At 41.7% G+C, this 26,512-nt stretch overlaps 1 protein-coding gene across 1 annotated transcript in view; it reads left to right on the top strand.

Annotated features, from left to right (window-relative positions):
• Nucleotides 1-1,360: 1,360 nt before the first annotated feature.
• The window catches only part of SRRM4 (serine/arginine repetitive matrix 4), a 181,966-nt gene continuing 156,814 nt past the window's right edge, over nucleotides 1,361-26,512 (top strand). Inside the window, exon 1 of the mRNA XM_036761493.1 lies at nucleotides 1,361-1,464. Coding sequence (XP_036617388.1) covers nucleotides 1,361-1,464 — 104 coding nt within the window. The remainder of the gene's footprint in view (nucleotides 1,465-26,512) is intronic.

The following is a 26,512-nucleotide window of genomic DNA, read 5'->3' as shown; positions in this document are numbered from 1 at the left end:
AGGATCCTAGGAACAAAGATCTAGAGGAGGAAGGACTCTTGGAGGCTATCCAGTCCAATCCCTTCTTATTATAAATGAATGCTTCTCATCCAGAAGTGACTTGCCTAAGGTCACACAGTTAATAAACATCAGAAGTAGTGATCAAACCTAGGCTCTCCAATTCCTGAGCCAGTGCTTTTCCCAATATGTTGAGCATCTAGCTAGTGAAGTAAAGTATAGGACCTGGAGTCAGGAAGTTGTGAATTCAAATCCAGCCTCAGGCAGTTAATGGCAGTATGATCTTGGGCAGGAGGTCATCTGCCTCAGTTCCCTCATCTGTAAAATATGGGATAATAATAACACCTACCTCTCAAGGTTGTTATGAGGATCAAAGGAAACTCTATTTGTAAAATGCTTTGCAAACCTCAAATACATGCTAGCTATAACTATTCTTTCTTTTTCTACTTTGTATCCCTAGCCCTAACAAACCATGATACATAGAACAGAAGCAGAGTACAACAGAATTGAGAACAATGTTGCTGATGGCCACGGATGACCAACGTGTCTACACTTTCACATCACAACCCAGACACTTTTCTATTCCGTGACATTGCTGTAACTGCTTCGCAGTTTTCCTCAGATCAGTCAATTTTCCCTCCCATGTTGGCTCCCTGCCAGCTGTCCAGTGTGCCCGAGACCAGCTGGCATGCTCTCGGTGAATGCAAACATTTCAACTTTAGCCTGAGTTAAACATAATTAGGAAGGTACACATGGTACCCCTCGGGAGAAACAAAAGCAGTTGTTTAAGTGGCCAGCAAAGCCAAGTGGAAATGACTGTTATATTATTCACTCTTTGTTTGACATGGCAAGAGAAAAATGCTAATTTCACCTTAGGTTATGTTAAGAGAGATGGTGTCCAGGACTAGAGGGGTGTTAGTCCCATTTGCCTTGACCATACCACAACTGGGCACCATGTTTTAGGAAGGACTTTGATTACAATGTCCAGTGAAGGGCAATCAGGTGGAGGTCCTTGAGATCATGCCATATATGAACTGGAATTAGAAAAAAAAAAACACTAGGAAAGTTCAGCCTAAAGAAGACTGGGAGGGGATGGGATAGTTGTATTGGAATCAATCAATGAAATAATAAATAATTATAATAAACATCAGGTGTTTCCTATATTCCAGGGACTGTGTTAAAGACCTAGAAATTAAAAAAAAAAACAGTCCCTGTCCTCAAGGAGATCATATTCTAATGGGAGAGACAACTTATAAATAATTAAACACATACAAAATACATACAGAATAGAAGGAAGGTAGAGGTTACACTTATTCTGTTTGGCCTCAGAGGGCTACACAGCAAAAGAAGGAACTTGTAAATAATGAAAGGTGTCCAGAAGCTGACCAGGCTGCCTGGAGAGGTGGTACGTTCCCTCTTACCAGCAGTCTTCAAGCAGAAGGTGGATGACCCTGTGTCAGGAATGCTGTAAAGGTCATTTTCATTGGAGTATAGATTGAACTAGGTGGTCTCTGAGGTCCCTTCCAGCTCGGAGATTTTGGGATCCTATACCCCATGCCATGAGGACGGCTCATCACAAGATTGGAGGCTTTAGAAAAGGGATGGAGAGGAAGGCAGGACATTTGGTCCCTGACATATGGTTCAGCCTACAGTGTACAGGAGCTCATCTCCGGGCTCCTCCTGGGCTGTGAAAGACCCACTGTTCTTAATGGCTTTCTTTGGAGTCCAGAAGCATCATGGGACTCTTTCTGGAATAGGAAGGAAGCAATCTTAGCTGAATAGTGAGAGATGAAGGCCTCCCTGGAGGGCCCCTGACATTGGATGGGAAAGAGACAGCAGAGGATGTAAGGTTAGAAAACATCTTTAAAGCTCATCCAGACCATGCTCTTTCTTTTAATAGAGAAGGAAACTGAGGAAAAATAGATTATAAATGATTTTCCCAAAGTAGGATCCTGTTTCCTAGATTTCTAGTCCGGGGTTGAACCCCTTCCTCAATCCATTTGGTGACCCTGGGTCCTCTATTATGGACCTTGTTGTTCCAGCTTAGTTTTAGGTCCCAGTAGGATTCTTGGCCATCAAAACAAGAGCAGAAAGTTTAGAAGATACAGTTATGATCAGTTCTGACAGAGAAAAGTGGGGAAGCCTTCTTCACCCTTTGGTTCCATAGACCCTAGCAAGGGAGCACTTGCCATGGGAAAAGTCTTCTGACTTCCTAATCTGTCCCTCCATGTGCTTAAAGGGTCTCCTCCATTTAGGCCTGAAATTTATTATTTTTTAAATTTTAAACAATTATTACTGATATATTTTGTTTTCAAATAACATACACTTTCCATTGTATTTCTCACCTCTATCTCCTCCCAGAGAGCCATCCCTTACAGAAAGAAAGAGAGAGGTAGGGAGGGAGGGAGGGAAGAAGGAAGGGAGGAAGAAAGCAAGCAAGGGAGGGAGAAAAGAGAGAAAGAAATAAAAAAAACAAACAAAAGAAGGAAGGAAGGAAGGAGGGATGGAAGGAAAAAAGAATGAAGGGAGGGAGGGAGGAAAGAAAAAAATTTAGTAAAAGTAAACAACATATCAAAAAAATCTGACATGATATGCAATATTCCAAACTCACCTGGTCTTCCACTTCTACAAAGGGTCAGGAATGGGGATCTTCTCATATTGTCATTAGAATTTGACCTCATTCCATTTTGATCAGTTTGCTCTTGTTTTTTCCATCTGCATTGTTGCAGTCATTGTATAAATTATTTTGCTGGTTCTGCTAACTTCACTTTGTATCAGTTCATATAAACCTTCCCATGCTTCACTGGTGTCATCATATTCACCATTTCTTACGACATAGTCATACTTCATTACAATCATGTGCCACAATTTGTTTAGTCATTTCCCAGTTGATGGGCCTCTACTTTGTCTCTAGTTCTTTGCTACCTCAAGAAGTGCTGCTATAAATATTTTGGTATATATGAGACTTTCTTTTTATCATTGACTTTCTTGGGGGTATATGTTTAGCCTTGAATCTCTGAGACAAAAAGAATGGACATTTTAGTCACTTTCTTTGTGTGGTTCCAGATTGCTTTCCAAAATATTTTTCCCCAGTTCACAGCTCTACAATGAATCAGCATTATCATCCTTTCACATCCTCCCACAACACTGACTATGGTCGTCTTTGGTCATCTTTGCCGATTTGTTCGGTATGAACAGAAACCTTAGGATTACTCTGATTTTCATTACTCTTGTTTCTAGAGATTGGAAGCATTCTTTTATATGGATCTCAATAATTTGTGATTCTTTTGAGAAACTATTGCCTATATTTTTGACTACTTATTCATTAGGGAATAGCTTTTGGTCTTATATATTTCTTTTAGGTTTTTATATAGTTTATACATTAGACCCTCATTAGAGACAACTGATTAAAAGATACTTATCCTATCTAACCACTTCTCTTCTTATTCTAGTCGCATTAATTTTGTAGTGCAAATGCTTTTCATTTTCATGGAACCATTTTTTTTTCTTTTTTAATTGCTTCCAACTCCTGTTTGGTTAAGAATCCAGCCCTTACCAGCAGCTGTGGAAAATCTATGATCTGCTTCTCCTTATTTTTAAAAAATGTTGTGATCTTTAATAATTAGGTCACATATTTCCTTTAAATTTATTGTGGAATATGGTGTAAGATAAAGATGTCAAATTTTTCACCAGTGATATGTAACCTACAACCCTCCCAGGTGTGGCCAGAATCAGATTAAAATGCAACTGGAAAATGTTTGACAAAATAAATAAAAATACTATAAAACATAGATAATGTTGATCTGTGGTTGTATAAATCAATATGAGTCTGGTGGTTTGACACCACTGGTGTAAGATGTTGATCTAAACCCATTTTCTACCAGCCTGTTTTCTAGTTTTATTAGCACTTCTAATCAAACAGGGAGTTCTTTCCTAGATAACTCACATTTTCTGGTTTATTAAGCACTTGGTTATAGAATTCCATTGTTTCTGATTCTAGCTCATATTGTATGTTCCATTGTTCTTGTGTTCTTAATCAGTACCAAAATAGGTCTGATGTTGGCTGCTTTATAATGAAGTTGGTGGTTGGAAAGTGCTTTCATTCCTAGGTTTTATCATTATTTCTCTTGATAAAATCTTAGTCTTTTGTTCCTCTAAATGAATTTTTTTATCATTGTGTCTAGCTCTGTAAATTGGCCTTTTGGTGCTTTGGTATTGCACTGATGCCTAAATCCCTTTCCTTAGGTCAATCACAATCACTGGTATTTCTGTAACATTTGAAGCTTTATAAATGTTCTTTACATAATCACATTTGATTTCACCTGGACTGCTTCATTTTTCTCAGTTTCCTTAGCATCTTGCAGAGTATCTGACAAATAGTAGGTGCTTTAAAATGCGTGTCGAATGAATGAATGAGACTCACAGCAGGCTTGTGAAGTAGGTTCTAGAGGCATCATCAATCCTGTTTATTAGATGAGGAAACTAAGGCCTAAGAGGTTGTGACTTAAGATAGCATCCCAGGAGAGGATGATCATGTTGTGGCTTAGGGGAAACATCCTAATATGGTGATGGTAGCCCCATAGGGAGGAAGAATGTCACCTGGCCTCATTCACAAATGATTGAGCCCTGGGACAAAGCCCCATTTAGCCAGTTCTAGTTATGGCTTTTATTCCAGTTGGCTCTACCTGATCGGTTTTGGGTAAGGCTAGACTAGATGGATCAGCTTTCTACTTCTCCATGGAAAGTATCACTTTCCTGGCTCCTTTGTGTGAGAAGAGAAAGATAGGGGGGGCTAGAATTTGAAAGGAGAGTTGCTTGGGATGTGTGGGTGGGGTTATACAAATTAGACAGGCAGAGTAGAATCTGATAATTCTTTAAAAACTGTTCTCCTAAGCAGTCTCAGTTGGCATGTGTAGGTAGGGGCGTAGCATGGGTTATGCTGGCAAATGTTTAAGAACTGGCTCTCTGAGATGTTTAATAACTGGCTCTCTGAAAAATGTGCACTTGACACATTTTAAAATTTAAAATTTCCTCCATCACTTTCTTACGTCTGGGCAATTGAAAACTAACAAATCAAACCCTTATTTGTAGCATTGTTCAAATTCTTACATTGCATTTTTTCCATTGGCTTGTTGTTTGTTGTTCAGTGTTTCAACAATCTGGCTAGCAGCTATTGTGGTGGTGACAGACCAACACAAGCCCAACAACAAGCACGCTACCAGCACACTGCAAAAGCCCAGGTTCTTTTGATCTGCTTTACTAAGGAAAGCAACGTTAAGGGGTTGACAAGTTTACTTTAATTCAGCATACAAATACCATTCACTTAGTTCAGGGGAAAAATCCAGCACCCTGAACTTCGGAGAAAAATACAAACAAATTACAAATATCGACAGACAGATCAAATACAATTCATAGTTACCAACACCTAAGTTCAGCCCAGGAGCTCATAACAAGGGCTGGCCCAGAGTCATGCGCACCACCACTGCTGTGGGTAAGAGCTCCAAAAAAGAGAAAGCCAAACCCTGGTTTTATATCTTTTTCAGGGTCAAGGGTGAGTCACACATGCAACTCACCCATGTGACCTAGAATTGTCACGAAGAGGCGGACTTAAACCCACGTGGTCTAAGAGCCTCTGCTGTCCCAGACATGTAAACTAGGTCCTCCCTGAAATTAGCCCCACCTTGGGCCCCACCTTAGTTGACAATCCACACCCACTAAGGTTTTACACCTAATAGGGGTTTGGGCCTGGGGCTTAGCACCTAGTAAGGGTCAACAAAATACACTGAATTACTCAAAAGGAACAAAACCCAAACTATTCAAGAGCACTTGGTTGAACTGAGTGCTAAGAGCCCATTTTATTTACCAACGCATTCAGTCATTTCAGTTGTGTCTGACTCTTTATGACCCCATTTGGGATTTTCTTGGCAAACATACTAGAGTGGTTTGCCATTTCCTTCTCCAGCTCATTTTTACAGATATGGAAACTAAAGCAAATAGGGTTAAGTGACTTGCCCAGGGTCACACAGCTAGTAGGTGTCTGAGGCCAGATTTGAACTCATGTCTTCCTGACTCCAGCCCTGGTGCTCTATCCACTGAGCCACTTAGCTGGCCCATCCTAGTATGAGTTGATTTCAGCACACCCTTGGAAGTGACAGACCTGTAAAAGTGGAAAAAGAGACGTTTCTACTGAGGAGAATTTGGCTTTCTCTTGAGGTCCATCTCTCTTAACTGTAGTGGAAATAATGGTGGTTCTGGAGTCAAAGGGCCTGGATTGAAATCCTATCTCTGATGTCTACCACCTGGGTGAGCATGGGCAAATCACCTAGACTCAATGAGACTTGTTTTCCTCATCTACAAAAGTGTTGGACTAAGTGGCCCTGGAAGACTATCTCCTGCCCTCACCTCCTTCTCCCAAGAAAAAGCCTGAAGAATTCTGAAGGACAGCCCATCACTGGGTTGTCATTAACATGGCCAAGACTTGCCCTCTAGGGTCTGAACAGTGCATGTACAGCCATAAGTTTATTAGGTCACCCTAGGGGAGGTGACTGCTTCTCCAGCTGCTAGGGCATGCCCTTCTTCTCTCTGCTGGCCTGTCTGCTTACTATTCTCATGGGTAGAGTGTGAGACCACATGGTTTCTACTTTTTATCTCCTCATTCTCAGCAGGTGCAGTGGTTCCCAAGAGTGAGGCAGAGGCCCCAGACTCCTGCTTCTGTGCTCTGATAGTACATGAGAACACAACCCTCTCTTCATTCCCTTCTATTCATCCTGTTCCTTAACAAAATTGATGCCATTCCCCAGAAGGCTGCCCGCTGCTTCCTCCTGGGAGGGGGTGGGGAAGGAGGGTGGAGAAAAACATTTATAGTCACTGGGAAATAACAGAGATATTTGCGGGGAAAGAACACTATAAAATATTTTTTAAAGAGCAAAGAATTTTAAAATTTCTTATTTTGTGGAGGCTGTGTTGGCAAAGTGGAAAGGGAAATGAATTTGGAGTCATAAGATTGTTGTTGTTCACTCTTTGTTCTGGAGGAGAATCAATGACATCAGCAGGGTGATATCTTGACTTGCAAGTGAATTGGATTTAAGTGAGGCAGAGCTGTGCAAAGTCACCAGCCTCATTCTTCCAGAGTCATCTGAGACCAGTGGCAAGACATAGGTCAAGACAACTAGAGATGACCCCAGATGCAATGGGAAATCTTGGCCTTTTTAAACTAAGGTCTTTCCCAGGTCTCAGTTAGTCTGAGGCAACACCCATTCAGTGATTTAAGGCTAGGTAAGAAAGGAGGCACAAGATGACCTACTTTGCCTATTCAAAAAAAAAAAATCAATCTGGGAGGGGAAGACCCTCAGGGCTTCTGGCCAGAATGTAAACAATTGCTATTTATACTCACTCCAAGCCATCAAAATCCAAACAATGACCAAGTAAGGCTTGAGCTGGGACTTATCATTGGCCAATCAGTGAGAGCCAGAGTGGTTTTGAGTTTAAGGCACAGTCAAGAAGCTCCATTTGAATCCCAATGGTCTCTATCAATACCTGATTATTCAGAGCTCAATTTCAGAAATCATAAATGAAACTACATGAGACAAAAGAGTTAATTGTCCCAGTTTTTTAAAAATAATAGAATAAATAAGTAGAGAAGAAAAAACATATCTAGGCCCCAAACCTCAACATATCTTGCAAAGTTTAATTGATCAAAATTAAATGCCTTTGGGCAAAGCACCCACATGTAAAGGTGTGATTCCCAATGTAAATAGAGAGGAGGAAAGAAGGAAGGAAGGAAGGAAGGAAGGAAGGAAGGAAGGAAGGAAGGAAGGAAGGAAAGAAGGAAGGTAGGAAGGAAGGAAGGAGCAAGCAGCACTGCCCAACTGGAGCTAACCATTTGAGTCCCCAATGTGGAAGCTACTACTATTCACAGATTGTTGTTCATGCTTCATTCTTGAAGAGAACCAATGACACGAGACATGAATTTAAAAGGCAGCTCTACTACTTGCTACTTCCCCTCCCTAAGCCTCAGTTTCCTCATCTGTGAAAAGATAAACTAGACAGGCTCTCAGGTCCCTTGGAGGTCTATGTTGATGTTATAATACCTATTTCTCCTCCTTCCATGATGTCATAGAAGGGAAGTTCAAAAAAGCACATTGAATATGGAATCAGAGAGGCCTCCCCAGGTCAAATCTGGGATCTGCCACTTATTCCTTTTTGTGATTTTTTATTGAGTGCTTTAACCACTTAAGTCATAAATTTTCTCATGCATGAAAATAAGGAAGTTGGACTAGATGAACTCTGAGGTGCCTTCCAACTCCAGATTGATGATCCTTTGACCACTGTGTGCCTCAGTTTCCTTCTCTATAAAATAAGAGAATTGGACTAGATGGTTTTCAAGGATCTATGGTCCTATGACTGGGGAAGACCAAAAAGAATGATTTCTAAGGTCCCTTTTAGTTCTAGATCTAGGATCCTATCATTTTTTCACTTAACCCAAAAAAAGACCATAAGAAAGCAAAGTAGTACAGTGGGAAGAAGACTGAATTGGAAGTCAGAGGAGTCAAGTCTCACCTCTGCTACTTATTACCTTGGATGACCTTGGACAAATATCTCTGAGACTCAGCATCCTCAGGAATAAAAATGAGGAAATTGGATTAGATGATGTCTAAGGTCCTTCCAGGTCTAGAAGCAGTCAGTAAGGCTTTGTGAAGCACCTATGGAGGGAGTGTCAGCCATTTCACTAAATGCTAGGGATAGAAAAGAAGGCTATGGTTTTACAAACCTCCTAGACTCCAAGACTACATTCCCTACCATAGTCTCAGTCTATCCCCCAGGCCTTCCCCAATCCTTACTCCCACTCCTTCTACCCTAGGACTTTCATCTATGAGGAGATTTCATGGAGAGGGAGGGGACCAGACAATGAGGCTTCTGAGTTGGAAGGGTGTGGAGGAGTTGGGCTCTGTAAGGAAGATCCTGTGGGACTGGATGCCCAATATATCTCCAAAATCATCTCCACTGGTCTTTGAGAATTAGGGAGTCAGCTGGAGGGGAGAGACCTGAGGGCTTCTTCCCCACTCTCCCCAGAGAGATCTCCCCAGGGATAGAAGGGGAGAGAGAAGATGCTGGGCAGTTGGTATTGTCATTGTCATCATCATTGTTCTTTTTCTTTTTCTTCTCCTTCTTTCTTGAAGAGGACCAAGAACTTCGCAAGGGTGATGTCTTGACTTGAGTGCAAATCGAATTTAAGTGAGGCAGAGCTATGCAAAGTCATTGGCCTCATTCTCTCCTGTAGTCATCAAAGCCTGGTGACTGGACAAAAGTCAAGATGACTGACAATGGCCTGAATGCAGTGGGTAACCTTGACCTAAGTTAATGTCTTTAGCCACTGCCTTCAAACCCCGGAAGGTTCCTGGAGACACATCTAGCTGTTAAGAAACTTCTCATCCTTATTTAGCAAGAGCTTCAACTGATGAAATTGCTTCCCCATCCATTGATGCCACCAATCCCCCCTCCCTCCCCACCCAGTCCATCCCCAAATAGAAAATCACCCTGCATCTGGCCTCTTCTCACCTTCAATTCACTGCTCTTTAAAGCAGGGATTCTTAACTTTTTTTGTGTGTCATGGTCACACAAAAATGCTTTTAAATCCATTAACATGAAATATAGAGGATTTTAAAAGAAACAATTACATATGTTAGGCACATAGTGGGAACTTTTAATGTTGAGAAAACAGATGCACAGAGAGGTTAAGAGAGTTCCCCAAGGTTACAAAGTCTTAGTCAAGCTTAGACGACCAACCCAGCCTTTTTGGTTCCCCATTCTAAAATTCTACTCCTCTAGGCTGTGGTTTTAATTAAAATTGCCAGCTGATTAGTCTTCTTTTTCATATGGAAACAAAGGAAGCACAGGGGTGTGGTAGATAGAGATCTGTTATCTCTGCATCTAAATTAAATCCATTTTGTCAAGAGCTGGCAAGATAAATAGGTGAGCAAGGGTAGTCATAGCTGGCCTTTATCTGTTCTGTCTAGGTTGGATGGGTCCTTTCCACCCCTCAGGTTGAGAAAGAATGAGAAAGATGGAGGACTAGAAGGAGAAGAGGGGCAGAGAAAGGGAGAATACAGAGTCACGGGAAAAGTGGGACTGGGGGTGGGGGTGGCACAGGAGAATGTCCTGGCAAGGATCATTGACTTGTGTTGAAAACACAAGCCCAGTATGAAGGAGCAAATGAATCTCCCGAAGTAGATGGAATTTTTCATGGAGGTAATTGAAAGCAAAAAATGGTGAAAGGTTTCAGCCTGAGAGAGTCCAAGGAAGAAAAGAGAAGGGAAATAAAGAGGCTGGGGGTGGTGTGTGTGTGTGTGTGTGTGTGTGTGTGTGTGTGTGTGTAGTGAGAATGGTCTATTTAGAGAAAATGTCTCTCTTGGAAAGAAGAGAAATAGAAACACAGATCTCCCTGGATCTGGGCAGTGTGACAGGGAGGTACCAGACAGAGGGGTGACTGACAGCCACTGGGTCTTCTCCAGCCGTGACTCAATGATGCTGATGGGGGACAGAGCTCTGTAAGTTGATGCTACTTGAAAAGAAAAGGGCAAAAAACCACCTTAGCCTCCTATATGTGCAATCCATGATCCCCTCCCCTCCTCCTTTCTAGAAGCTACCGGTACATGGAAAGTCAGAACTACACTTATCTGTTAATGTGTAATATTCCTCTAGTGGAATGTCAACACTTTGAGAGCAAGGACTCTCATTTCTTTCACTTGGGAAACAGCTGGAAAAATGAGTAGATTATTGGAACTGCAGTTGGGAAGAACCTAGTCCAGACCTTGCCTCTGAGGCTCAGGGTTCCGCATCTGTAAAATGGGCTGATAAAAACTGCTGCATCTGCCTCATGGATTTATGAGGTTCAACTGAAAGTGACTTTCAAACTCTCAAGTGCTCTATAAATGTTAGCTTTTATTATTAATATTATTATCCTGATGCCTTGACCCTTGTACATGTCTGATAATTTCTTAATTGAGTTGAAAACCAGAGAAATGTGGGATTGTTTTAGGTTCATTCCCTCATCAAATAATATACAAAGACTTATTTATTAATAACACAATTTTAATATTATTTAATGACCAGTAAAGAATATACTTAATAACAATTAGTTATTGATTACATAGTATGTTTGTTATCGACACATTTGCTATCAATTGCATAATATATTTATTATCAGCAATACATTTGTTATTAATTGCACAGCATATTTATTAAAAATAACTATTAAATACACAATATATTTATTATTAATAATACATTTGTTATTGGTTATACAATATATTTATTGTTATTAGGCCAGCTAGGTGGTCAGCTAGGTGGTGGAATCCTAGAGTCAGGAAGACTCTTCTTTGTGAATTCAAATCTGGCCTGACACATACTGGCTGTGTGACCCTGGGCAAGTCACTTAATCGTGTTTGCCTCAGTTTCCAAATCTGTAAAATGAGCTGGAGAAGGAAATGGCAAACCACTCCAGTATCTTTGCCAAGAAAACCCCAAATGGGGTCATGGAGAGTCAGATACAACTGAAAACAACAGAACAGCATCAACAATATTCATTATTAATGATGCGTTTATAATTCATGATACAATATAGTTATTATTTATTTTATTTAATATTTGTTAAATAAATGTGTTAGGCACTGGTGAATACAAAGACAAAAAACAAACAGTACCTGCTCTCCCAAACCTTACATTCTATTTAGGGAAGTAGCAGATACACGGACAGATGGAGAGGATACTTGATCATAAAGTATAGAGAGCTGGTTTTGGAGCCATGAAGGCATGAGTTCAAGTGCTGCCTTTGGCCCCATTCTGACTGTATGACTGGGACAAGTTACTTTATTTTCAGCATTCTAGGCACTTTCCTAAGTTTACAAATTGCAGGACAATATGCATTGGTCAAGGGAGTTTCCTAACCATTGAAAACACAAGACCATTTTCTATCTCTACAGACTGGTGAATACATAATCTCTATAAAGCTATTAATGAGTGAGGGGGAGGAGAGGAGAGTACCCTCAACTTGGTGGGGAGGAGAGAGGCAGGGGCTGGGAAAGGCCTCATGTAGAAGATATTAGAGCCGAGTCTTGAAGGAAGAAAAGGATTCTGAGAGGCGGAGGTGAGGCAAGAGAACATGTCAGGATTGGACTAGGTAGGGAATATCACATACGAATCCAGTTCCTATCTGTTTACTCTAGCATGAGTGAGGGGAGCAATGTGTAAAAAGTTTGGGAAGGTAAACAAGAGCCAACTGAGCAGTAGAGTTTGGATTCAGTATTAGAAGCAATGTCGCTATTTGGTTTGTGTAGCCGGTGATGTGGTCAAATCTGCGCTTTAAGAATATTAATTTAGGCAGTGATGTATTTAGTCCTGGGCCTCAGTCTTGCTATCTATATAATGACAGGTTGTACTGCATGGTCTCTAAGGCCCCTTCCAGCTGTAAAGATATAACCTTATAAATCTTTGTTACTGTGGACTTGTCACTAACTTCTTGGTGCTTCAGTTTCTCCACCGGTAAAATCAGAGAGTTGGGCTGGATAAGTTCTAAGATTCTTTCCAACCTAGAGAACACTCTTAATCTCCATAAGCCTTGGGATGTTCTTAGCATCAGTCTGAAGTTACCACCTCTTTCCCCACCTACTGTCTCTTTCCAGCCCCACTGACCAGACCTCCAAGGGGTATGTGGAATAATGAAAATCACACACACAAAAAAGCAAATCCCTAGGAGGCTGTAGGATGGCTAGACCAACAGGAGTGTGAACATGGGTAAGAGATTTCATCTGTGTACACCACTGCCCTCCAGTGGCAGATGACAAATGCTCTCCAGGAAAAGGTCTTGGGCCTGTGTGTTTATCAATGGATTAATCAGCATCACCCACAATGGACCAAACACTGTGCTAGGCCTTGGAGATAAACAGGCAAAAATGAAAACGGTCCCTGCCCTCAAGGAGTCTACACTCTGTGAAACAAGCAGATACATAAGTTTAAACATGATAATTTGAGGAGGAGGGGGAGAGTACTGACAACTAAGAGGGTGTGAAAAGGTTTTCACAGAGAGTTGGTACATGAGTGAGAGAAAAACAATTTGGAGTAATTTTTTTTTTTTTTTACTAATTGGTTTGTGGTTTCTTTAAGCAGATAGAAGAGAAAAAGCAAATGTGATTGAGTGCCACTGGGAAGGGATGGAGAGAAAGATGCACTAAGGGCAGGAGACAAGGCAGGATAGAGAAGAATAGAGGTAGGAAATGGGGTGGGAAAGAGAAAGGAAAGCATTGGGAAGAGAAGAAAGGGGTAAAGAAGGGAAGAGAAGGGAGGAGTAGAGAAGGGTAGTGTAGAAAAGGGAAGGGAATAGAATGGTAGAAAGGGAAGAGAAGGAAAAAGAAAGGAAGGGAAGTGTAGGAAAGAGAAGGGAAGGGCATGAAAAGGAAGAAAAGAAGGGAAGAGAAGGGAAAGGAAGGGAATGGTAGGAAAGGGAAGAAAAGAGGAGGGAAAGGAAGGATAGAAAAGAGGAGAGAAGGAAAAGAGAGAGGAGAGAAGGAAAGGAAGGGAAGAGAAGGAAAAGAAAAAGAAGAGAAGGGAAGGGAAAGGAAAAAAGGAAATGAAAGAAGGAAGAAAGGAAGGGAAGGATAGTAAAGAGAGGCAAAGTGAAGGAAAGGGCAGGAAAGAGAAGCAAAGGAAGGGAAGGGAAGAAAAGAGAAGGGAAGAGAAGGGGAAAACTAGGTGAGGAGGTAAGGAAAATGAAAGCATATAGTGAGGGGAAAACAGTATTTGAAATCTTGGATTTGAATCCCAACTCAGCTGCTTAGTTCCTGTGTGCCCTTGGTTAAGTCACTCTCTCTCTGGAACTCAGTTTACCAATCTATAATCTGAAAGGATTGGACTGGATGATCTCCAAGGTTTTGTCCAAGTTTTAATCCTATGATAGAAAGTGGAGAAGCAAGAGAAAGTGAAGATAAAGTCCTCCACAATCAGACTCCAGCTAAGCTTTCCCAGTTGAATGACCATTCCTTCCCTCACTGATTCCATGTTCCAATCAAACTAATCTCCACCATTTTCTATCTCTGACCCCCATGCTTTTGCCCAAGATGAACTGACCTCTGGCATGTACTCCCTTCTAATCTCTCGTCTTCTGGAACCCCTAGACTCCTTCCAAGGTCAGCCTAAGTCTTACCTCCTGTGGAAGGCCCATCCTGGCTCTCTCATTTGCTAGTGCCCAGTTTTCCCATAAATTAATCTCCATTATTTGGCATTTATGAATCTGGGCACATTTTTCTTTCCCCCAGCAGAACATAAATGCTTTGAAGGCAGGGACTGTTCTAGTTTTTGTCATCCTTTCCCCAGCACCTAGAACATAGTAAGCCCTGAATGAATGCTTATTGAAAATCCATAGGACTACAGGGTATACTTGTCCTTTGCTTATTCCGTAGAAAAATCAATTAAACAAAATTCCTGCCCTCAAGGAGCTCCCACTCTTTTGGAGGAAACAGCCTATGTAGGGATTAGCAAATATAAAATACACACAACATAAAATGAAGTAATTTCATGAGAACATGGACTATTTAGTTTGGAGAGGGGGTAGAAATCTGGATGGGCTTCCTGTAGGAGTCAGCATTTGTATGAATGAAGAAAGGCTAAATGCCACCTGCAGAGATGGTCAGCTTTTGGGGAACTTCTAGGGTAGCTATATGTCGGGTTTCACTTCTCAGAGAAGCTAAAGAAGCACTTGGTATTGACCTCTTGTCCACACGTCACCAGGAGCCCCACCTCTGCCCTTAAGGCACTGATGGAGATTGATGCATTTAATGAGGCTTGCCAGGGAGGTTGGGAAAATGTTCTAATCTCCTGCCCCCTTCCTCTCCCTACCCCAACCCCCAAGGGCTTGCTTAGCTAAACAGAGCTGGCTTCCCTTGGCTACAGCTGCTGCTGTTGATGGGAGGTCCTGCTCAGCTAATGATGGCTATGGGGAGAAGACAGGAGGAGCAGGAGAGAGGGTGAGGTTCCCAGAGTATCTCTGGGGAGAGGAGGAAAGCTGGGGAAGTGGGAGATGCCATTGGAAGGAAGCCAGACAGAATAGAGTGTGTGCATTGTGGGAAGGAGGGAAGTCAGTGCCATCACTGGGTATCTGTTAAATGAGGAGCTTGGACATAGATGAATTATAGGGTCCCTCCCAGCTCTGACATTCCATGTTCTAAGGCCCCTCCCAGATCTAACATCACCTGTTCTAAGGTCCCTCCCAACTCTGACATTCCCTGTTCATTCCCATCTACCTCATCACCAAATGTATTAGGAGGGCAGAGTTTATAATTTCAAAGAGGATCATATATATGTCTGAAAGGTTCGGAACCACGAGATATAAGGAATCTTCAAAGTAGGAGGCAGAAGAATCAAAGCATATATTTAGGCTCCACAGTAACCAACCCATGAACTAGCATCCCCATTTTGATATATTGATCAAAAGCTTCCAGGCCCAATAAGTCCGCCTCACAAGAGTAACCAGGAGGCCACAGAGAAGCATGATGGTGTACAGCAAAATCATATACATGCTTCCCCTCTATGGTAAAAAGATTACCCACTGGCCTCAAGTCCTTGTTCAGCACTCCTCAATCCTCACGTAGGTCAGCTCTGCTACTGGCAGCTCCTGCTTCAGCTTCAGCTGTGGCTATAGCTGTAGCAGCCTCTGGCTCCAACGGAAGCTGTTTTTAACCATCCGGCTTCTGCGAGGGGGGTGTAAGGTACGCCGGGGAAAGCACAGGTTCTTTCGATCTGCTTAAGCAAGGTGAAGGGGTTGATGGGGAAAGCACAGGTTCTTTCAATCTGCTTAAGCAAGGGAAGCAAGGTGAAGGGGCCGACAAGCTTACTCCATTCCAACATACAAACAGCATTCAGTTCAGGGGAAAAAGCCAAACTATTCAAGGGCACTTGTTGACTAAGTGCTAAGGAGCCCATTTTTGGTTACCAACACAGGCCCCTCCCAGCTCTGAATTCAACACATATAGTACTTTCTTGTTCTCACTTTTTGTGATTTCGTCATAGCCTTTGGGCCTCAGGCAAAAAATATTCAAATTTGCTTCTATAACTAAGCCAAATCAGTATGTTTGGGCATTATATGATGGGATAATATCTTGGGCATAGTGAGTGGATGTGAAAACCTGAGTTCAAATCCAGTCTTAGACACTCACTAGCTTTGGGACCCTGGGCAAGTCTTTCACCTCTATTTGCTTTATTTTTCTCATCTGTAAAATGGGAATCATAATAATAATTATCTGTCAAGGTTGTTGTGATGACCAAATGAGATAACATTTATAAAGCGCTTAGCACAGTGCCTGGAACATAATAAATACTTATTCCCTTCCTCCTTCCCTTGTACTGGGGCTTCAGTTTCCCAAACTAGAAAATGAGGGGTTGAACTAGAGTTCAGGGGTTCTTAAGTTTTTGGGGGCATTGTGTGTTTTGTTTGTTTTTGTGCTGTGGACCCCTTTAATAGTCTAGTGAAATCTATGGGCTCCTCAGAATGTTTTAAAATGCACAAAATAAAACATGTAATAATAAAAATGAAATCAATTATATTGAAATGTTGTTATAAACATATTTTTAAAAATAAATCAAGTTGACAGACCTCAGGTTAGGAATCCCTAGCCTAGATGAGCCCTAGGGTACCTTTCATGTCCAAACTCTATAGTTCTCTGTTGCTCTGCACATTCTAGACTGCCTCTCCTCCCCAGTGGTTTCCACCTTTTCCCTCTGCCAGTCTCAGTCCCCTTGACAGGAAGCCTGTCAGCTTTGATCTTTTAATCCCAGCTTTTCTTGAGAGTGATTGACATCCCTTTATGCCAACCCTGCCTCAGGGGTGAGGGCAGACTTTGCTGAAACACAGGGACAAAATGGTTGTCCAAAGGCTCCCTGGCTAATCTCATTGCAGGATGAGCATACCTAGGCCATGAGGGTTTTTCCTTCATCCAAATTGAACAGGATCTTCTCTCCCATATTTCTGGTCTGTGATCGGTACTTTCAAATAAAGCTGTAATGGGAAGTCTGCAGAGTCTATGATTTTATTTATTTATACATTTGTTTATATATTCATATTTATGTGGCAGAGCAGATTGAGTCGGTCAGTCTAGGAGTCAGGAAGAACTGAGTCCAAGTCCTAACTCTCACCGTATCACATGGACAGCTCACTTAAATTTACATTCTTTTTTAAGTTGTTTATTTATTTTTTATTTACAACATTCAGTTCCACAAGCTTTTGAATTTTAAATTTTCTCCCCCTCCTTCTCTTCCCCCCTCCCTGAGATGGCATATATATCTGATATATCTGATATAGGCTCTACATATACTTTCATATTAAACCTATTTTCACATTAGTCATGTTGCAAAGAAGAATTATAACCAGCGGAATGAACCAAGAGAATGAAGAAACAAAAGAAAACAAAACAAAAAAGAGAGAGAACACGTAGTATGCTTGGATCTACGTTCGGACTCCATAAATCTTTCTCTGGATGTGGACAGCATTTTCCATCATAAGCCTTTTGGAGTTGTCTTAGAACCTTGCATTGCTGAGAAGAGCCAAGTCTATCAAAGTTAGTCATCGCATAATGTGGCTGTAATTCTGTACGGTGTTCTCCTGGTTCTGCTCTCCTCACTCACCACCAGTTTAAGTCTTTCCAGCTTTTTCTGAAGTCTGCTTGCTCGTCATTTCTTATTGCACAATAGTATTAAATTTACATTTTAAGATTAATGCTAACTCCTTCCCTCTTGATCATTTTCAGTTTATTGTGTATATAGCTTGTCTTACCTAGTTGGATTGTATGTTGTCCATCACCCCTCCCCCAGGAGACTGTGAACTTCTTGAGGGCAGGGGGTGTCTTATGCCTTTCCTTGGATCCCCAGCACGAAACACAGTACCTGGCCCACAATAAGCACTTAATAAGTGTTTATTGACTGATGAAACACAGGGTGTCTCAAAAATTTTAGTGCAAATTTGGGGGCACCCTGTATGTACCCAAGCTCTTAGTGCTCCAGGAAAAATCTCTAAGTCTCTACGTTCTATGACTCTCTGCACATCTGTGAAGGGAGTTCCCACACTGAGAACTTTTTTTTATAGATGAAGAAACTGAGACTGGGTGAGGTTAAGTGATTGCCCAGGATCATACTGCTAAGATATGTGTGTATACATATTTTGTTGTTCAGTTTCAGTCGTGTCTGACTCTTTGTGACCCCATTTGGGATTTTCTTGGCAAAGCTATTGGAGTGTTTGCCATTTCCTTCTCCGGCTCATTTTACAAATGAAGAAACTGAGGCAAACAAGGTCAAGTTATTTGCCTAGGGGTCACATAGTAAGTGTCTGGGGCTGGATTTGAACTCAGGCCTTCCAAGTCCAAGACCCAGCTACCTATCCACTGTGTTACCTAGCTGCACATATACATATATAGACATACATATATAAAGTGCTTCATAAACCTGAAAGAATTACAAAAATGTAACTATGATCTTTGTTATCATTATCACTATGCACTTAATATATGCTTGATGCTTGGTTGATTGACTGTCATAGTGGGAAGAGTCCTGAAACTGGTGAGAAAAGATATGTTCAAATGCTGGCTTTGCTGCTTAATAGCTCCATGACCTTGGGCAAGAAGGGATTTAACTTTTTCTTGGTTCTAAACGGAAGAACCAGGAACAGTGGGAAAGATGAGAAAAGGTAAATGTCAGTAAAACAAAACAAGACTTCCCAGCCATGAAGGCTGTCCACAAGTGGGTTTGTTTCTACAAGGTGTGGGATCCCCATCACTGGAGGTCTTCCAGCAGAAACGAGGGATGATCACTCATCGGTAAAGCTACTGAAAAGATTCTTGATCAGTTCTAGGTTGGACTAGGTCGTCTCTGAGATCTTTTCCAAATCTGAGATTCTGCTCCCTCCCAAGCCAACCTTAAAGTATTATATACATTTTTGCTCTTATGATTAATGGTCATTATTGTTATTTTATGTCTGTGTGACCTTGGGAAAATCACTTCCCCCTCTGAGCCCCACTTGCTTCTCTGTAAATTGGGGGGGGGCAATTTGAACAAAATGACTTTGAAAACTCCTTCCGGCTCACAACCTCTGATCCTGCCAATGGTTCTGGTGTAGGAACACAAAGGGTATCAGTTTTCCTGGGTCCTCTTTCCTGGAGGACATAAAGTCACCAAATGCCACCCTGTATCTGGACAGACTCCTCCCTGTCACTTACCTCCTCTTCTCCCTTCATATCATTCGGCTTTCTCAACTTGCCTCTTATTGTATACAGCACAGCAGGGTGATTGCTATTGCTAGCAATTGCTGACATTTCCATGGACAGTTTGTAGATAATACCCCAAATAGTCCTGATGTGGTTGAAGAGGGATGCACGGAGATAGGAAATAGCATCCGGGCTTTCTGACCCAGCTGGGCTTTCTCTGGGGAAATGCGGTGTCATTCACTATTTTTAAAAAGTGCAGTATGTTGGAGAAGAATCAATCTGAGGGCAAATAGGCTCTGGCAGATACTGAAATGTGTGGGTCCCTCCAGCCCAGTCCTTGATACTGATGCCAAAGGATATTTTGCAAAAAGTCATAGTTGTCTGTTGACAATTGTTAAGCTCATTCTTGTAGTTGATAGAGGGATCTTGACTTAAAGAATCAGAGAGCTGGAGCTTAAAGGGACCTTAGAGGTCATCTCATTTCACAGATGAGGAAACTGAGGCTGAGAGAGGTTCAGTGACTTGCTCAGGATCACACAGCAGGTAAATATCTGAAGCAGAATTTGAATTCAAGTCTTCCTAACTCTAAGCCCAACTCTCTATTAATTATTTTGTGCAGTCTCTTTACCAGCAAAAACGTACACTTACACGACATATCTTATGGGGTCATAGTTTCAAAATATTATATCTCTAGAGCTGTAGGTCATCTAATTTACAATTGTGAAAAATCTAGGTTTCATTATTGTAATGACTTGCCCAAGACTTGGGTTCAAATACTGACTTCTGACACTTGCTTTGTGACCCCATAAAAGTGGTTTTCCTCTCTCTGAACCTCAGTTTCTTCACCTGTAAAATGGGGATAATAGCCTCTGCCACTCATCTCAATGTTGTTTTAAAAGTCAAGTGAGCTTGTGTCTGGAAAGCACTTTACAAATACTGATATGTCAGTTATTAGAGACTATCTAGTCCTACCTCCTTGTTTAATAGAATTAACAACTGATGTACATTTATTAAGCACCTACTATTGTAAAGGACTGTGTTATGCACTAGAGACACAAAGACAAAAATGAAAAGGGGCATCATGAAGATTCCGAGGCCCATAGAGTTAGGTGACATGTCTAAGGTCACACAGGTAGCAAGTAGCAAAGGAATATTTTGAACTTAGGACCTCTGATTTCCAATCGAGATTTCCTCCCACTGTACTGTATTTCTTGCTGAGCTTTCTCAGGTTTGCAGAAGGAATCAGAAGGTCTATCACTGTGAAACTGTGATACATGGGGTAACAATTGCCAAGTCAACAGACTTTTATTGAGTACTTTTTGTGTGCCTGGCAATGGGTTGGGGGGAGTGTTGGAAAAAGGACTAACAGCTTGATACAGACGGATTGGCCAGGGGAACAGTGAAACCCTGTGTTCAGAATAAATGGGTTAAGACCTCAGTGTGAGGCAGGGAAGGCATCTCTCAGGGATAAAGTCCTGATTGCTAATGTCCATCCCTCAGGGACCTCAGTAGCTGGGCCTGAGAGAGGAGATCCATCAACCATTCAGTGTTAAGCATGGGGAGCTGTTTGGCTCTTTAATAGGACCATTAGCTGAAAAATAGATGAAGCTGCCTGGTGACGGAAGGGCATTGATAACGGAAAAAGGAGGGGGAAGGAAACACACACAGTTATCTTCCACAAGCTTACTGGGCATCTATTTTCCCAAAGTGCTGTCCAGCAAAGAGTGTCCTGAAGTGACAGACACCGGCGATTCTCTGAGCACAGCATCCAGCTATCTCTTCTCAGAGATAAGAAAAAAGGAGTCATGTAGGACCTAAGTTTCCAGAAGGCAGCAAGCATATCACGTAAAGCTCCTAAGACTATCCCAGGACACACATATAAACACACAGTGATTTTTATAAACTCAGACAACGAGGCTTAAGAATACAAGAGAAACACAGAGGCAGCATAGACCAGTGGATGGAGAATAGGACTTGGTGGCTAGAAGACTTGGGTTCAAATTCTGCCTCCACCACTTGTTATCTGCACAACAGTCACTTAACTTCTTTGTGCCTTAGTTTCCTCATTTGTGAAATGGAGTTTATAAGAGCACTTATACTCAGGGCTATTGTGAGGGTAGTGCATGAAAAGGGCTTGCCAAACCTTCAACTACTATGTAAATGTCATCTGTTATTACTATTGTCCTGTGAGCTCTGAAGTTTCTCTGGTGACTAATAGTAATGTCATATCCAAGGCTGACAGTTCTGTTCTTAATCTTATGTTTTGGTTACTTAATTATTGTCATTAGATTTTTGTGCATTTAAGTGGCTATATCTATATACACACACACACATATATACATTACATATATACACACACAAACACATAAAAACACATATTCACATATATATTGAAGTACATTGGGTAAAGCACTAGTGTCAGAGTCATAAAGAATTGGGTTCAAGTTCCTCACTCTGACACAGACTGGCTCTATGAATCTGTGAAAGTCACATCACTTCTCGGAAACCAGGCACCTCTATAAGACTGTACATTGCCCAACACACTAACCTATCTGCATTATTGGAGGGAGTTTCCTCCTTTGGAGTTCCCTATAGCAACAAAATCACAGGTCTGCATCAATACAAATATATATCTATTTATCTATCCATCTGTCTATAATCTCTATCTATCTATCTATCATCTCTATCATCTATCTATCTATCTATCTATCTATCTATCGACCTCAAATACATTACATATCTCTCTACCTCTCTTGATCCTCACAACAACCCTAAGAGGTAGGTATTATTATCATGCCCATTTTACACATAGAGAAACTGAAGCCAAGAAAGGTTAGTGGGTTTGCCCAGGGTCACATAGCTAGTAAATGGTTGTGGTAGGATTTGAACTCATGACTTCCTAAGTCCAGTGCTCAGTCCAACCATCATCACCATTATCCTGATAGCTAGCATTTCCAATGGGTACAGAACATTTTATATACACTCTTCAGTGTGACTCTCTCAACAGCCCAGTTGATAAAAGTGTGATTATTATCTCTATTTTACCAATAAGAAAACTGAGGTTGAAAGAATTTAAGTGATTCATATGATGTCGTTGTCAACAATCATTTATTAAGCACCTACTATGTGTCAGCACTTTTCTGAGCACTGGAGATACAAAAACTGGCAAAAATAGTCCCTGCCTTCAAGGAGCTCACACTCTAATTGGGGGGGGGATGACATGGAGTTGAAAGAGACCTCAGAGATTATCAAGCCCAGTTGCCCCATTGATCAGATGAGGAAACTGAGGTCCATACAAAGAGAATTGACTTGACCAAGATTGTGCAGCTTGTCAGTATCAAAGCCAGCCTTATAACCCAAGTCTTTTGATTTGAAATCTGTGCTCTTGGAAGAAAGGAAACAAACATTTATTAAGAACCTACTGTATGCCAGGTGCTGTGCTAAGCACTTTACAAATACTACCTCATTTGATCTTTACAACAATCCTGGGAGGTAGGGATATTATTATCCCCATTTTACAATTGAGGAAACTGAGTCAACTAGTAACCAACCAAGTGATTTGCCGAGGGTCACACAGCTAGTAAGTGTCTGAGGCTAGGTCTGAACTCAGGTCTTCCTGACTCCAGGTTCAATGCTCTATCCACTGAGCCACCTGGCAGTGCTGCTACACCACATTCTTGAAAACACCCAATTATCTTAACCCCAATTCAGTGCCAAACCAGTTGCTTCATATTGAGGAAAACAATCTTGTCAAATAGCTCTTCTCTGAACCTCATTTACAATTGAAGAAACTGAGGCACAGGGATAGGCACCAGGTCTACCCTAGTGCTCTCTCTCTGTCTCTGTCTCTGTCTCTGTCTCTCTGTCTCTGTCTCTCTCTCTCTCTCTCTCTCTCTCTCTCTCTCTCTCTCTGTGTGTGTGTGTCTCTCTATCTCTATCTCTCTGCCTCTGTCTGTCTATCTCTCTTGCTCTCTCTCTCTCTCTTGCTCTCTCTCTCTCTCTCTCTCTCTCTCTCCCTCCCTCCCCTCCCTTCTCTCTCTACCATTCTGTCATTGACTAGTCTCTCCCCTGGCCAGCACCATTTTCAATATTTACCTAGCCCGAGCTCTACCTATCTTTGGCTCTAAGGATGACAAGCACAGATAAGAAAGGGCTAACTATCAAAAGGAGAAGGGGATTAGCAGGCTTATATAGGCAAGGGGATAACAAATACAAGATGGTGGAAAAGAAAGGGCTTTGGATGAAGTAGGACAGACAAGAGGAGGAAGTAAAGACTGGAGGATCTTCGAGAGAGAACTCCTCAACAAGGCTACACCTTGGTACCATTTGGCACCTTATGTCCTGCTCTGGCCCCTCAAAGAAAAGCTACCTAGAACACCAATGCCTCCCCATGGGGGTACCCGAGGATTGTGAAGGAAGGATGCTAGGAGCGATGGGAACAGCTTCTAGGCTACTTGAGAGCAAGTGGACAGAATGGTGGCCTATGTGTTCCAGGATACCCCAGCTCACTATGTGACCTTGAATAAGTCACTTCCCCTCTTTGTTCCTCAATTTCCATGTCAGATCTAGGCATACTCAACAAATTCTTATCATATCGTGCAAAGCCCTGTACTATGCTTTCTTGTTTGTTGTTCAGTCATTTCAGTTGTGTTTGACTCTTTGTGACCCTGTTTTAGTGTTTTCTTGACAGAGATACTAGAGTGGGTTGCCATTTCCTTCTCCAACTCATTTTACAGATGAGAAAACTTAAGCAAATAGGGTTAAGTGACTTATCCAGAGTCACACAGCTAGAAAGTATCTTAGGTCAAATTTGAACTCAGGTCTTTCTGACTCTAGGACCAACACTCGATCCACTGTGCCACCTAGCTACCTCCAAAGGCCTCTGTACTCAAGAAGCTGATACACAATTTTTGTATCTCCAGAATCTAATACACAATTTTTGTTGTTGTTCAATTGTGTCTGACTCTTTGTGACTCTATTTGATGTCTTCTTGGCAAAGATACTGGAGTGGTTTGTCATTTCCTTCTCCAGATCATTTTACATATGAAGAACTGAAGTAGACAGAGTTAAGTGACTTACCTATGGTCATGTGGCAATGTGTATCTAAGTACTATATACATATACATATATATATATAATATATATATATATATCTGAGGATAGATTTGAACTCAGATCTTTCTAATTCCAGTTGTTTCTGACAGAAATGAAATTAATTCTTCCCTCAAGTATCTTATACTCCACTGGAAACTGGGCCTGATGGCTTCTAAAATCTAAATTCCTATGATTCCCTTAGCCCAGGGGTAGGGAACCTGCAGCCTTGAGGCCACATGTGGTCTTTTAGGTCCTTGAGTACAGCCTTTTGATTGAGTCCAAGTTTTATAGAACAAATCCTCTTATTAAGGGGATTTGTTCTGTGAAGTTTGGATTCAGTCAAAGGGCTGACAGGAAACCAGTCCTCAACTACCTGACTGACATGAGTCTTTCTTAAAGCCATGTTGGGAGATGCCATCTCTCCACCTTCACACCTCACCATTCCAACCTTAAACAACGGATGCCTGCTGGGCCCTCCTTAGGTCTTTCTCAGTCGCAATTGCCCAAGGTGGAAGGGAGAAGGGATGCCTGACAGCGATGCATCCCAGACCACAAACACACCCAGCTGTAAAACAGCAAAAATGTTCTGAGAGCCAGGGCCATTACCAGAAAATTGATTTTCCTGCTGAGGACAGAAAACAGGGAGTATGGCTTCTTTGTTGGAGATGGGAGACTGTAAGACAGGGAAATGGGAAGGCATAGTCAGAGAGATGAGCAGGGCACTTCTGAATGGGAAATGGATTTCTGCTATTTGCATATGTTTCTGTGGTTCTCTCCATCCTGTTGCTGGCTGGGTGAGTAGATTAGGCTATGCCCTCCAAGAAAAATTAGATCTACATGAAGAGAGATTCCTTGGCCAAAGATTGGTTATAGTATGGAATTTCTTTGTGTGTGTATCTTGAATATTCCAGGCATGCCCGTGTAAAGATAGCTGGCTTAGATATATCCTGCTCTTCTATCTGATCACTAAAAGATCATAAAATAAAGTTAAATCACATACAGGGAGATTTTTTCAGGTCTTCTGTTATGCATATATCTTATTTTGTATGTTGTTGTTCAATCATGTCTGACTTTTTTGACCCCTTTAGGGGTTTTCTTGGCAAAGATACTGGACTGGTTTGCCATTTCCTTCTCCAGCTCACTTTACAGATGAGGAAACTGAGGCAAACGGGGTTAAATGATTTGCCCAGGGTCATAGAGATAGTAAATATCTGAGGCTGAATTTGAACTCAGGAAGTTGAGTTTTCCTGACTTCAAGCCCAGCACTCTATCCATTGCACCACCCAGCTGCCATCTTGTATATACCTGGATATTTACCTGTTCCCTCCCCCACTAGAATAGACTTCCTTGAGGACAGGGACTTTTTTGCCTTTCTTCGTATCTTCATTGCTTAGTGTAGTTCCTGGCACACAGTAAGTCCTTAATCAATGCTTGTTGCCTGACTAACTGCATGGAAGAGGGTGACCATAATGGTGGGGAGACTTGAAATTATGTCATATGAGGATAAATTGTAGGAACTGGGGATGTTGAGCCTGGAGAAAATAAGACTTGGGGGAGATGCAATACCTGGCTTCAAACATATAAAGGACTGGTTGAGTGACCTTGGCTTCTTTGAATGTAGAGGAGGGGCTGAGAGCAGCACTGGGCTGGGAATCAGAACCCCGAGTCTTACCCCCAGATCTCCAATCACCTAGATGTGAGACCTCAAGTAATCCTCCTCACCTCTCTGAGCCTCAGTTTTTCTCTTCTGTAAAATGGAGAGAAGAATCACTGTCCTGCTTCCTCAGTGGTCCTTCATGACAATCAGGTGTGATAATCAATGGAGGTTGTAAGCTATAAAGTGATATACAAACATGAAGAATGATTCATTATTATTGTTAAAGAGAGGGACTAGTTCATGAATGTGCTCATTCAGTTCAAGTCAGTATGTTGTGGTTGTTGTTGCTGCTGCTGCAAGGAGGAGGAGGAGGAGGAGGAGGAGGCGGAGGCAGCTTGTGGCTTAGTGGATAGAGCACTGGGCCTGGAGTCAGGAAGACCCGAGTTCAAATACAACCTCACATACTTCCTAGCTGTGTGACCCTGATCAAAGGATCCACCAGAAAAGGAAATGGCAAACCATTCCAGTATCTTTGCCAGGAAAACCCCTTGGAGAGTTGGTCCATGTGGTCACAAAGATAGAG

Source organism: Trichosurus vulpecula, chromosome 1 (assembly GCF_011100635.1).
Source record: "Trichosurus vulpecula isolate mTriVul1 chromosome 1, mTriVul1.pri, whole genome shotgun sequence".
NCBI classification, from domain to species: domain Eukaryota; kingdom Metazoa; phylum Chordata; class Mammalia; order Diprotodontia; family Phalangeridae; genus Trichosurus; species Trichosurus vulpecula.
The sequence above is the reverse complement of the archived record's forward strand: the minus strand, read 5'-3'. Positions and strand labels throughout refer to the sequence as shown.